This window comes from Gobius niger (genome assembly GCF_951799975.1).
Source record: "Gobius niger genome assembly, chromosome: 2".
NCBI lineage: Eukaryota > Metazoa > Chordata > Actinopteri > Gobiiformes > Gobiidae > Gobius > Gobius niger.
The window spans coordinates 43,171,722-43,184,605 of NC_136853.1; the positions used below are offsets into that span (position 1 = coordinate 43,171,722).

Consider the following 12,884-nt stretch of genomic DNA (forward strand, 5'->3'; position numbering starts at 1 on the left):
TACATCAGGCGTCTCAGACACGCGGCCCGGGGGCCAAATGCGGCCCGCGGGGTGTTTTTTTGCGGCCCGAAAGATGATTTCTTATTTATATTATATGCGGCCCGCCAGTAATTTACATTAAACACGTTAGAACTACTTTTCCCATAAGGCACCGTGCGGTAGCGCCAATGCAGCTTTTTTCAACAAAGAAACGGACTAAAAGCAGCGGACTGTGAGAGAGGAGCTTCTGAAACAGGTGGAGACCGTCAGAACGCGATGTGCTGGAAAGGTTACAGGACCGAAAAAGCACCTTTACCATCTTTAACTTTATGACATTGCAAAGTGAACACGTCATAATTAGTGTTTAAAAGCGTCACAACAGTAAAATGAGGAGCCTTTTCTCTCCATCTCTCTCTCAGAGCTACATTGTGTGCTCTGAGACACACATCATGTGAATTAATTTAATCTTTATTAAGGACACATGTGCAACTACATGATCCATAGTTAAATTAAAAACAGAGAATATGGAAATGTATTAAAATTCTGCAAATAATTACAGCAACATTGACAGTAAAGAATATAATCCCCATCAGTTCTCTAGCTGTCGGTCACAAAAAAGCTTGAGGTCAATGACTCCACATTATTTACATGAGGTGAATCTCACTGAGCTGATCTCAGACACTCCGGAGTCTGTAAAACGGCATATCTTAATCATAATTGACTTAATAAAAAAGGCCTCGTCTGTTGCGGCCCCCGACCAACGCTGGTTCGCATTTTTGGCCCTCGCTCCAAAAGAGCTCGAGACCCCTGGTTTACATATAGTCATTAGCCACATGTACAGCGCGAAAAGGCAGGAGGAAATACGACGCGTTTCTTTGGATGCATTAAAGCTTTTCTTAAGTGAGTGAAGAGGTGAAGATTCATAGATGTTATTAAGGACAGGAAAAGGTTCGAACAGTGACTGAAGCTACGGTGCAGACTGCAAAAAGTGAATTTAACGCATTGGCTTAAATGACATTTCAGACCAGTTTTAGGGTAAATCTCGCTTGAAATAAGAAAGTAAAATTGCCAATGAGATAAGACCAATTTTCTTACCCCATTGGCAAAGAAAATGACCTGAAATAAGGACAAAATGTATCGAAACGAGTCAGAAACATCTCAGAACAAGTGAAATAATCCAAGACAAATGCCCAAGAACTTTTTAACTAGTCAAAACAACTAAAATTTGGATTATTATGCTCAAATTGAGATATTTATACTGATCTAGATAATTACTTTTTGCAGCGCAGACAGGAGCCTCCAGAACGACGATGCGTAAGAGCTGGATTAATGACAGAAATCTGGGGGCTTTTCGGTGTTTTAAGGCGTTCTCTTGAAAGTTGCAGCAGCCGCACACAGTCCCGTGACCGAAATCTACTTTGAGCAGGGGCGAATCCGAGTATACAGGGGCTGGGGCATTACAGGGGAAAAACTGACAGAAACTAGCAAAAAAATAAAATAAAATTATATTTACCTCTCCGACTGCAGGGAAAAGCAGCTCATGTTTAAAAGACTCTATTTCCATTTTTTTTTTAAGTCGGCACCCGGGCCCCCTTCCTTAAAATGGTGTCCCAGTAATTTTGTACATATTGACTGGAGCATTTAAAATATATATATTTTAAATTTTGTAGAAATTTGAATATTAATTAGACTTTAAATCAAATAAATAAATAAATAAAAATTAGATTTTAATAAGTTTGATTTTTGAAATTTTAGCCTAAATGTTAAAAATGTATAAATCTTGAGAAAGCACTTCATATTTTCAATTAGATTAAACACATTTTGAAAAGAAGAATTAGGCATAACGCCAGTGTTAATTTTCACGAAAATGTAATTCGATTTTAGTCTAGTTTTAGTCGACTAAAATTAAGACAAATTTAGTCGACTTTGCATTGATAATATTCATTATAATCATATTTAATCTTGTTCCTCTGTTTCATGGAGCTGCTCCACATGAACAAAGCTCAGAGCTGATCCTTTAGCAGAGGATTTACATGAGTCATTCGGTTTGGATGATTTTAGTCTCTCCTTTTCATTTTTATTTAGTCTTATTTTAGTCGACTAAAATATCTGGACATTTTAGTCATAGTTTTAGTCTCATGAAAAACTTTTTATTTAGTTTTAGTCCAATTTTAGTCGTCAAATATATCACTTTGACTAAAATTAAGACAAAATATTTTAGTCGACGAAATTAACACTGCGTAACGCTGACGTTTACGACTTGCCGGCTAAAGAAAGACTTGACTTGACCCCATGACCAGTTGACTTGGACTTGCCTGGGACTTGGACCTTCATGACTTGGACTTGACTCGAGATTTGTATTTAGTGACTTACTCCCACCTCTGGTAAATATTAAACAACATCCTCGCGATGTGAGAAATTGGACACATCTTTATCTTAAATGTAAAGAAATGGAATTGGCTTCATTTTTTGGAGCTTCACTAGATTAAACTTTCTGTGCAGTCATATAGTCATGTAGACATTATAACAACAGTATTAACCGTTTTCTAAAATCCTTGTGATAATCCTTAATCCTGAGGGTGACTCAGTGACACAGACTTACTAAAACAGATAAACGGACTGTTGTTTCTGGTGGTTTTCTCTAAAGTGTCACTAACATCAGTGTGCTGCAGTGGGACCAGGATCAGTTATAACCTGCACGTGTCCGAGCTCCTCCCCATGATTTGATAAATGCACCTGATGTGGAGCTCATAGAGTGTGCCCTCAGCCCCTCCCGGTGTTCGTGGGTCAGCTCGGTGTTGACATGGCCTGTCTGTGTTGCAGATCCGGGTGGTGAATGCATTCCGCAGCTCCATCTCCCTCTATGAGGGGCTGGAGAAGCCAGAGTCGCGCTCCTCCATCCATAACTTCATGACTCACCCGGAGTTCAGGATCGAGGACTCGGAGCCCCACATCCCCCTCATCGACGACACGGACGCAGAGGACGACGCTCCCACCAAACGAAACTCCGCCAGCCCCAGGAACACCACGCCCACCCCGCCTTCACCCTCGCCCTCGCCCACCCCCTCCCCGGTCACTGCGGCCCCACCCGCGCTCTCCCCAAACCAGAACAATAATGCAGTGGAGAGTAACCACCTGCTCCCCGAGGCGCCCAAGTCCGCCACCCCCTCGGCCCCGAGCAGCCCCATGCACAGCCTGGAGACGTCGCTCTGATGCCTCTCCGGGCTCCGCCGAGTGGGACAGACATTCAGTGGAATGTAGGCGTGCTGTGGATGCTTTGCTCTTTACTTTTGGTTGTTTCTCGCCGCTGCACAGGACTCAACCCTCTCCCTTTGGTTTGGCTCGGTAACACGGGGTGACTACAAACTGATTGAAAGTGACCTGTTTTTATTATAATAATATTATTTTAATTTTGAACGGAGGCTTCCTCCTGGCTTGAAGATCGTCTGTAAGATTCTGAACGAACCTTTAGCTTCTTTTATCTGAATGGTGTTGTATATTTATATCTCTGGCCCTCGCTCATTCAGAAACTTTCTGTTCATTGGCTGTTAATATTTTGAGTTATTTATGTTTTTGGAAAAGCAGGTCTGTTTACAAAGTATGTAGATACTTTTTTTTCTGTTTGTAGGCAAAGACCTTCCTGATGTATGGTACACTTCAAGGGGACAGAATTAAATGATTGAGAGGATTATTTCAGATACTGCTGTATTTTCAGGAAAAGGGTGTTTCTATTGAAACTTAACTATTTTTGCCTGCAAGTTTTATTTGTTATATATTTGTAGATAAATATAGAACCTTCTAGCCAAACGGATAAACACTAAGGCTTGTATAGAAAGAGGTCCAGCAGAGATGGGACAATAAACACAATTAGGACCTCTGTCCACTTACTTGCTATAAATATTTACTTCTTTCATTCTTTAATAGTTTCAATGTGCACAAGACCTCCTGCGTTCTGGGTTTGTTTTCATGCGTTGTGTTCGAGAATTTCCACATGTTGAAAGGTTCACTCGTCACAGGGACGTATGAAGCTTTGACCTGTGTATATCTGACAAGCATTGAGTGAATCTGCCCCGCGGCCCGGCTCCTCAACGACAAGTCTTACCTCCAACGGGACTCGAGGGCCTCACGAATCCCCCCGACGACAGAGGGGGAGACTTTTCGTACCGCAGCGTCGGGGATGTGAGCGCGGCAGTGGGATTACGCACAAAAACACACAAAAAACGAATATTTGCCACAATCCATCCAAGCACCAAATTGACCGAGACGAGCTTCAGGTCCAGCGCTGTTTCCAGAACATTTCTGTCAATTTGTTTTTTTAATTGACGAGCATAAACGTGCCTTGAGTACCATTCAAATTTCCATACTCACTTTCAAAAAGTTAATTACCGTAAATTCTCTAATACTGGCCTGTATTCCATTAGCGGCCGGGTCTCTGACAGAGGCCGGGTCTCTGACAGAGGCCGGGTTCGCGGCTGGCGGAGGCAAATTAAAGCCGGTCTCTAAAACAGGCCGGGGGTTTTATTAGAAACTATAGCAGTAGAAATATTCCCCATGTTAGGAATTTGTCTCATACTGGTGTAAATGAAAACTCTCGTGCAGGAAGTAAACAAACGGGAACCCGGGCCGAGGGGGACGCTGCGGAGGAGCTGATCCGAGCGTAACTTTGACACAGATTTAGCCACTTTTCAAACCTCCTGTGACTATATTTGGAAACAGGACATCAAATGTCGTGTGACCCTCCAGGGTTTTAATAAAGTCTCCATCGCATCTTCAAAGCACGTCCAGCTGCTCCGTGTGCAGGTCAGTCCCACGCCTCAAAATAACTCCTCCCATCAGCGCGAGCGTCTTGTCTTCTCTCGGGTCAGTCTCATGATCGATCACAAACACAAACGCTCCGTCTAAACTCGCCTTTTACACAAGATAACAACAAATAATCCGGTCCGCGGTAAAAACGAAACAGAAACCTGCAGTGACATTGATGTCAAAGCTCCGCTAACAGCAACGAAACACTTCCTGTTGTCCCGACAAAATAAAAGGCGTCAATGTTCCAGCCGCTGGGAGAGGGTTTGAAATGTTAATTAATAAATTAACCTAATATTTTTGGTGCAAATGGACACAAATCTCGTTTTTCTTTATTTTCCTGGTCGTCCGTTTTGCTCAAATAGAAATAAAGGCCTGTCTCTAATTGTGGCCTGGTTCCAATAAAGGCCTGGTCCTGGACGCCCTTGAGTAAATAAAGGCCCCGGCCGATATTAGAGCATTTACGGTATTATTCTGTACAGCCCAAACAAATCCTACTGACGCCAGATTCTGTTGCGAATGCTTGTTGAATATACTCCCAGGTTTGACTTTTTACCTTAATCGGTGCAATTTGTGATATTTATTATTTTTCTTTTCTTTTTTTTCTTTTTTTTCTTTTTTTTCTTTCTTTCTTCCTCCCAGCTGAATATTACTAGCCCCTGCCAATGCATGCTGTGACATTAGTTTACTCAGGCAAATACTAAACGTGTTGCATTATAAAGGGAACCAATTACGATGTCTATCTAGTTGTTCTAAAAGAGTGTATTGCTTTGGAATTACAGGCAAAACTAAATTGTCTCTTCGGTAGGTTCTTTACGTTCTGGGTAGCCTTGTGTGTGTTTTTTTTTTTTTTCCTTTTTCTTCTTCCAACCCTGTCCACACGACTTCACAACAACAAACAAAACTAGTAAGACATTTTTGACGCCTGTTGTACTGGAAAATTGGACATGCTTTTTTTCTTTTCTTTTCTTTTTTTTTGCGTTGATAAAGCTTAGGCGAAACACTGGTATCTCTCTCTGCACAGGGTACTTTATTTCCTACAGCGTTCCGACTATTGGAGGGATGCATTTTGATACGAACCTTCAAAGAGAAACAGTACCTTTGTATTTTTATGACAATTTACCGAGAAACTCTTTCCGCCGACTGCAACTCAATTTTTTGGAGGATTTGACAAACAAACGTTCTACTACAAGAGGGAAGGGAGGGTTTTTTTGGCAACTAAAAAAAGAAATATATATATTTATTCTTCTGAAAATCTCATCTCAGGGTGCAAACGGCGTGAACGAGAACTGGCCTCTTTATTCGTAATAAGTTCGTGTCTCACCTCACTGTTTTCGGGCGGGTGCTCGTCGGCTGCACGGGACACCAAGGCACTGCTACGTTAACGCGCAAGTTAAAATGGCTGAAATGAGAAGATTTGTCTTGGTTTGAAAAGGGTTTTATTTGTTCTTTTTTTACTCGCTGAATCTAGATTGTTGACGAGGTTTCGCTCCTTGTGGGGTAAAGTCAAAATGACGTTTCTATTGTCTAGATTTAGAGGAAAGATAAACGGAGCTTTCTGCTTCTTCTGAGAGTAAAGGTCAGCTCAAACTACACGACTTTTATGCCCGATTTCGCTCTAATTCTCAGTCGTGCCGAGTCTAATCGAGTCGGGTCTAGTTGAAGGCGGTCACAGAGTCGGGTCGTGTAGTGTGGGGGGGTCGTGTAGTGTGGGGGGGTCGTGTAGTGTGGGGGGGTCACGACTGGACTGACGTTCGAATCGTGTAGTGTGGGCGGTAGAAAGACGTGACTAGACTCCAGTCGTAGGAAATCCAACATGTTTGATTTTTAAGCCCGATTTTGGACGCACGGGAGAAACGTGGGTGATTTTACCCCAAATGTGAATGACAGAGAGATATAAAGACAGAAAAACACCACCGCGCCTCCTTTTTTTCACTTCTCTGTTAAACCAGCGGCACAAACGACTCATTTCATGGCCACAGCCCCACACACGAAACAGCACAACTTTATTCACCTTATTCCGCCCCGCCCACTTTTGCCACTTTTTGCGTTGTCTCGGCGGCACCTCGTTTTCCAGACACTTCCGGTCGAGCGCGAAGTCCGTTCATTTTAACGGAGAACGAGGGAAAATATTCTCCGCTCAAATCTGATGTTTAGTCGATTGATTTGTGTAAAATGTCCGATGTTCATTTGCACCAACATGTCGACACTGCAGCGTTTCTCTGTGCGGCCTGAAAACGGCTTTGTTTTCGTGTAGTGACTGATTTTATGTGGACTTCTCCAGCCCCATGTTAACACATAGGAGAAAAGGGGCGGCACAATTCATGGAGGCGCCCACGCGAGCCTCCGGAATAAGGTGAATATCACCAAAAGTTCACGACAACCACCTTTTCCAGCTACATTTCAACCACGAACAGAGTTTAGCCGCTCTTACTGTGTTTGGAGACGAACTGTTTAGCTTCACCTCGCTGCTAACGGCGGCTAGCCTCCCCGCTTTCTCCTCCGTCTCCTCCTCCGTCTCCTCCATCCTGAGGTTGACGCCCGTCTCCTTTTCTTATTAAATCGACTGAAACACGTCCCGCTTCTTCCTGTCGCCAACTTTTATCTCTATTTGACAGAACTATAGCCCAGTTGAAGCTTCGTAGTAGCAGTAAGCTAGCGCTGCGGTGTTGTGACATTGTTGACACCGTTGACCAATCGGGACCGATCGATCCCACGCTCACAAACACAGGCCTGTCTTTGCGGATTTGGGGTCAGTTTTGGAAGCCGTAGAGACGACAGACGCGCTGTGTTATAAAACATCAGCTGTTTGTCAGAATCGTGTGTCGCTCTTACGATTCTCAGTCGTTAAGTGTGAACCCCCATTCTATATAAAATCGTTTACGAGTAGAAAAGTCGTGTAGTGTGTGCTGACCTTTACTGCGATTGGTCGGATCCAGCTGTCACTCAAAAAGTGGGCGGAGACATAGAAAAGCACTGAAGTTCGATCTGTCCGAATTGCCAATGGATCGAGATGCAGCGCGACGCAAAACTGGTCAAATCAAGACAATTCTTTTTGGTTATTTTACCTTTGTAGATACAAGTTTGGGCAGCCAAAAAAAAAAATGCTTACTTTAATGCTTAAAAAAAAGGGATACGTTTAAAAAAAAACAAAAGACACCCATGTGGGAGGGGTTTGTTCTGTAGCTTCTTCCTGTAAACGGGAACGAATTGTTTTTTTCCATCAGTTTTATGGATTATCATCTTTTTTTTTTTTATCTTTTAACATTTGGAAATAAAGGTTCTTCATGTCTGTTTATCTTGAGCATTTTAAATTGATATTGTGATTGGATTTACATTTGAAACTTGTCGAGTAATGTGTATGGTTTTTAAAAATAAAAAATGTATTTAGCCTAACCGTGTGTTAGCATGTTGTTTTTCACGCCGTGTTCCTGAGAGCGAGCGAAGGTTTGGACTCGAGCAACGTCCGTCCTGGTCTATTCCGGTTCATCTGAAAGTGCATGTTACACAATCGTATTTTGGATTTTGCTAAAAGCTTTCGTTATGGATGTGGACAGTCGTGGTCCTCAACCTTTAATATATCCGCTACATGTGTCTGCGACCCCTCAGGGCATTTTGTCTCTTCAAACTAGGTAGAAAGTAGGTTGTTCATATAATCTGACGACCCTGTGAAATAGTCTTCAGACTCCAGGACCTTTACATTCTTCTTTCCTTAGATTATGGAGCTCTACCCGTGTCACCTTTGCTTTACAACATAAAAAATGAAACTTTTCGCCCAAACTTTTCCTCATAGTGCTATAGATACAGAAGTTATCTCGTCATAGAAGGGGGTGTGGCCTCGCTGAGGGGGGAAATAGAATCTTTAGAGAAACACAATTTTTCTCTCTTTTTAGCCATTTTCTGGTGGAATATGAACTTATTTATCACATAAATAAAGTCAAGTGTAAATCGGGCCCATATGGATATTTTCTCACAGCAGATTGTTCAGTAGAAGTGAAAAAACGGCAGTTGTAGCAAGCGCTAGCTAACCGTTAGCATTAGCCCGATGCTAACATGTAGCATCATATTAGCATTCTCCTTTTTTTCATGTATTTATGGGCTGTTGAACCACTTTGCTCCTCCCCATGTTATTGTATCTTTATTTAGTAGAAAACTATATTCATGTTTCAGCATTTGTTAAAGACGTTTTTGAATAATTTAAGAAAGTTTAGATTTTTATCCAAGACGGCATCTCTGGAATCGCCCATATATGGTCATGTTTGAAAACAGTTAAGGGGGAAAACAATTTGGAGAAAAATCGAAACTTTCTCTAATTATTCAAAAAATACTTAAACAAATGCTGAATTATGAATATAGTTTTCTACTAAATAAAGATACAAAGACATGGAGAGGAGCAAAGTGGTTCAACAGCCCATAAATATGTAAATAAGAGAGAATGCTAACGCTAGCTAGCGCGAGCTACAGCTGCCATTTTTTCACTTCTACTGAACAATCTGCTGTGAATAAATATCCATATGGACCGATTTAGACTTGACTTTATTCATGTGTGATGAATACGTTCATATTCCACCAGAAAATGGCTAAAGGAGTGGAAAATTGTGTTTCCTAAAAGATTCTGTTTTCCCCCTCGTAGAAGCCACGCCCCCTCTATAAGATAAGATGATACTTTATTGATCTCACAGATGGAGAAATTGCATTCGATGAGAGAGCATCCGGCAGCAGCACCCATTCAGTGCGCACCACTCTACATAACGAGATGCCGTCTGTATCTCTAGGGAATTTATATAGTAATGGTAAATGGACTCAACTTACATAGCACTTTTCTACCCTTATCAGGCCCAAAGCGCTTTACAGTAAGGAACCAGTCACACATTTACTCTCTTTCATGCACCAGTGTACACGGACACTGGAGGCAACTAGGGTGTCTTGCCCAAGGACACAACGACAGTGTGTATTTGCGGGAGCTGGGATTTGAACCTGCAACCTTCCGATCACGATACGACCCGCTCTACCATCTACGTCAAGAACATTAAACTCTAAAAGGGGGGGTATTATGCAAAATCGACTTTTCCAAGCTTTACATCATGTTATTATGTCATTCCCTCATTAAAAACATGCCTGAAGTGTCGCCTTGGCACATTCACGTATTTTTGAGTAATCTGTAAAAACTCTGATGGCGGCCATTTTAGGGATAGCTTTGCCTGAGTCCTCCTAGGAACGCCCCCACCTCCTGGAGACGCCTCCGAGCTTTCGTCACCAGCCGAGTAACCAACCACTGCTCCTCAGCAGAACCCCCTCCCCACTGATGCCACAGACAGCGTGTGGAGGGGGCGTGTCTAAAGGCTCAGAGGTTCTTAAAGAGACAGAGGCCTATTTCAAGACATTCACTACAGCCATTTTGAGAGAGACATTTTATACAAGGCAGTTTTTCCTAATTTACTGCATTTACAGACCAACAGAAGGTTCGTCATCATTGTAGTGTGATATAGACTTGTGCTATGTGACTGAAAAAAGCATAATACCACCTCTTTAACCCCTGCCTTACCGCATTTTCTTCAGTTCAGCTTTAAAGGTCCTATATCATGCTATTTTAGCCATTTCACGTTAAGTATAGGCATTTATATGATATATTGTACCTCTACCATTATGGAGCACTCATTTTTGTGATAAACATAAGTGTTTTCTGGAGGTATTTTTCGAACCCGGAAGACACTTCGATTCAGTTAACTCCGCCCCCTCTCTCCCACATACAACTTTACCGTAATATAAATAAACAGCAATAAGTGAAGTTACTTCACGATGCAGTTATACGGAGTTGACATCTGCAACACAGCTTCATAAATGGCTAACACACACATGCTAATATGCTAACACACATGCTAATATGCTAACACACAAGCTAACCCGCGTTTGGATTGACTCACCGCTCTGCTCCATCGCTGTTTACATTGTGGGACTCGCGTTGGTTATAAAAGTTAATCCACTTTGATTCAGGTGAAGGTTCACCAAACATCCATCAGAGACAGTCACAGAAAAACAATATTTTGGTGAAAGTCGCTGAATCCCGGAGAAAAAAAACAGCTAGACGAGTGGCCTCTCCTTGAAAAGGTTGAATAAACTCGCCCTCGTAGCCAAACGCGCTTCTTTTTCTCCGTGACATTATCGTTAGGTAAGAATAAAGAACATGTGTGTCCAGAACAGGTAACGAGCTCCATCTTCAGCTGCAGCGCAAACATGACTGATCTGTTCAGACGCGATGTGTTTGTTTTGGCCTCAGCTGACCTGGAAGCACCTCGGGCACTTCCTTTTTTTTCTTCTCTTTGTTTCTCTCTTACGACAGAAATAATGAAAAAGCTGTTTTACAAATTAAAATCAGGCTGTAAGACATTCCATTACAGACGTCGAGCACTTCCGTTCCGCTGTTACGACACAACTGAACACTCAGTCGTTCACCAGGAGAGGGCGGAGCCTCAGAGAGCAGGATTCAGGAGGATTACTGAGAGCTGCGTGAATGAAGCCACAAACCACTCTGGGGGTGTTTTTGATAAGGAAATAGCATAACAACATGGCTAAAAGCTCAAAAAAATCGACTTTGCATGATATAGGACCTTTAACCCAAATCTAAAAGGCCTACAGGCCAGTGCATTGCCTCATTTGAAAGCTAAGACCTACAACATTTGCTGTCGCTTTTTTGACACTTTTTTTCGCCATTTTTTTGTTGCATTTTTGCAACTTTACTTTTCATCACGTTTGTGTCGCTCTTTAGTTTTTGTCCTTGTTTTTGTCTAATTTTGTTGCTATTTTGACACTTTTTTTTCCACAAAGCTTTGATTTGGTTAAAGCCAAATTGGAGAAAATGTGTTTGATTCAGGTGAAGCACAAACCATAAAGTTTCATTAACACTAGAATCACTTTATTTTCTCGCATAGCTGTCTTTTGTGTGTGTCTTTTCTAAACCTAATTATATATAAAATAATGTCACCTGTTTTTATTGACAACAGAAGCCGGACAAAAGGGACAAATTAAGTCATATTAATTATTCAGTATAAGCTGTTGTTTTTATACGAAAATAACAAATGAAAGAAACACGGGCAAGCACAGAAATCCTTCTTCTCTGTTGTTCTGTTTTGGAGTTGCACAGCCAGACCACACGAGGGCAGCACTGTCGTTTTAAAACATCTGAAGATCGTCTATTGGTAAGAACGCACACAACGAACTACAGCTGACACACGCACGTTAAAGTTTAATCAATTCATTAACCTCTTAACCCCCACCTCAACCGAGTTTGGCATTACCCAAATCTAAAAGCTTCTTGAAAAAAGCCTCAAAATAGCGACAAAAACAAGGATGAAAACCCGACAAAAGAGCAACAAATGGATGACAAAAACGTGCCGGAAAAGCAAGAATAGCTCCATGAAAAAAGCAACAAAAACACGACTACAGAGTGATGAAAAAGTCACAAAGGAGCAGCAAAAAAGCAACATGTGCCGGAAAAGCAACATTAACACAATAAGAAAGTGAGAAAATTGCAACAAAAGAGCGACAAATAAAAACATGACAAAAAAATCTTACAAAAAGGCGCCAAAAAAAGAGGTGAGAACAGGGAAGAAAAACGCTTAAAAATGTGACAAAGGGGCAACAACGCAACAAAACAGCTATGATCAGTTTTGAAAGGCTTCGCTTTCAAATGAGGCGTTAAACTTTTAGATTTGGGTAAAGCTGAACTACTAAAGCTGAACATGCTGAAACTGCGTGAGGTTAAGGCGGGGGTTAAAGTGCATCTGAGACATAAGACAAAAAATCTTGCTAAAACATAGTTAGCACGATTATATTTAAGATTTTGCTGAAGATTGTACCCAGTTTTCTTTAGTTCGGCCATTTTTGTGATGTTTATAGTTTCACTTCCTCATTGGACACTGACAGGAAGTGACATAGAAGCAGGTAAACGACTTTAAACTGTTCATGTGGACTGGGGAGCTCGTATTTCAAGAGATGTGACGTCGTTGTCCACAGTTGGTTTGTGTTCATGTGGTTTTATGTGGGAAAGTGGGGATTTTGATGTCATCAAATAAAACTTGTCTTTTATCATTGATTAGCGCTTAGCT

The 12,884-nt window shown here is 41.7% G+C and overlaps 1 protein-coding gene across 4 annotated transcripts in view; it reads left to right on the plus strand.

The window, feature by feature from the left end:
* Window positions 1-4,101, plus strand: part of atp2b1a (ATPase plasma membrane Ca2+ transporting 1a) — a 94,098-nt gene extending 89,997 nt beyond the window's left edge. For 3 of the 4 annotated variants that reach the window (XM_079552390.1, XM_079552387.1, XM_079552388.1), the window contains one exon: window positions 2,803-4,101. In XM_079552390.1, the coding sequence (XP_079408516.1) occupies window positions 2,803-3,192 (390 nt within the window). In that variant the 3' untranslated portion in view covers window positions 3,193-4,101. The remainder of the gene's footprint in view (window positions 1-2,802) is intronic. The other variant, XM_079552389.1, reaches the window with a different exon arrangement.
* The last annotated feature ends 8,783 nt before the right edge of the window (window positions 4,102-12,884 follow it).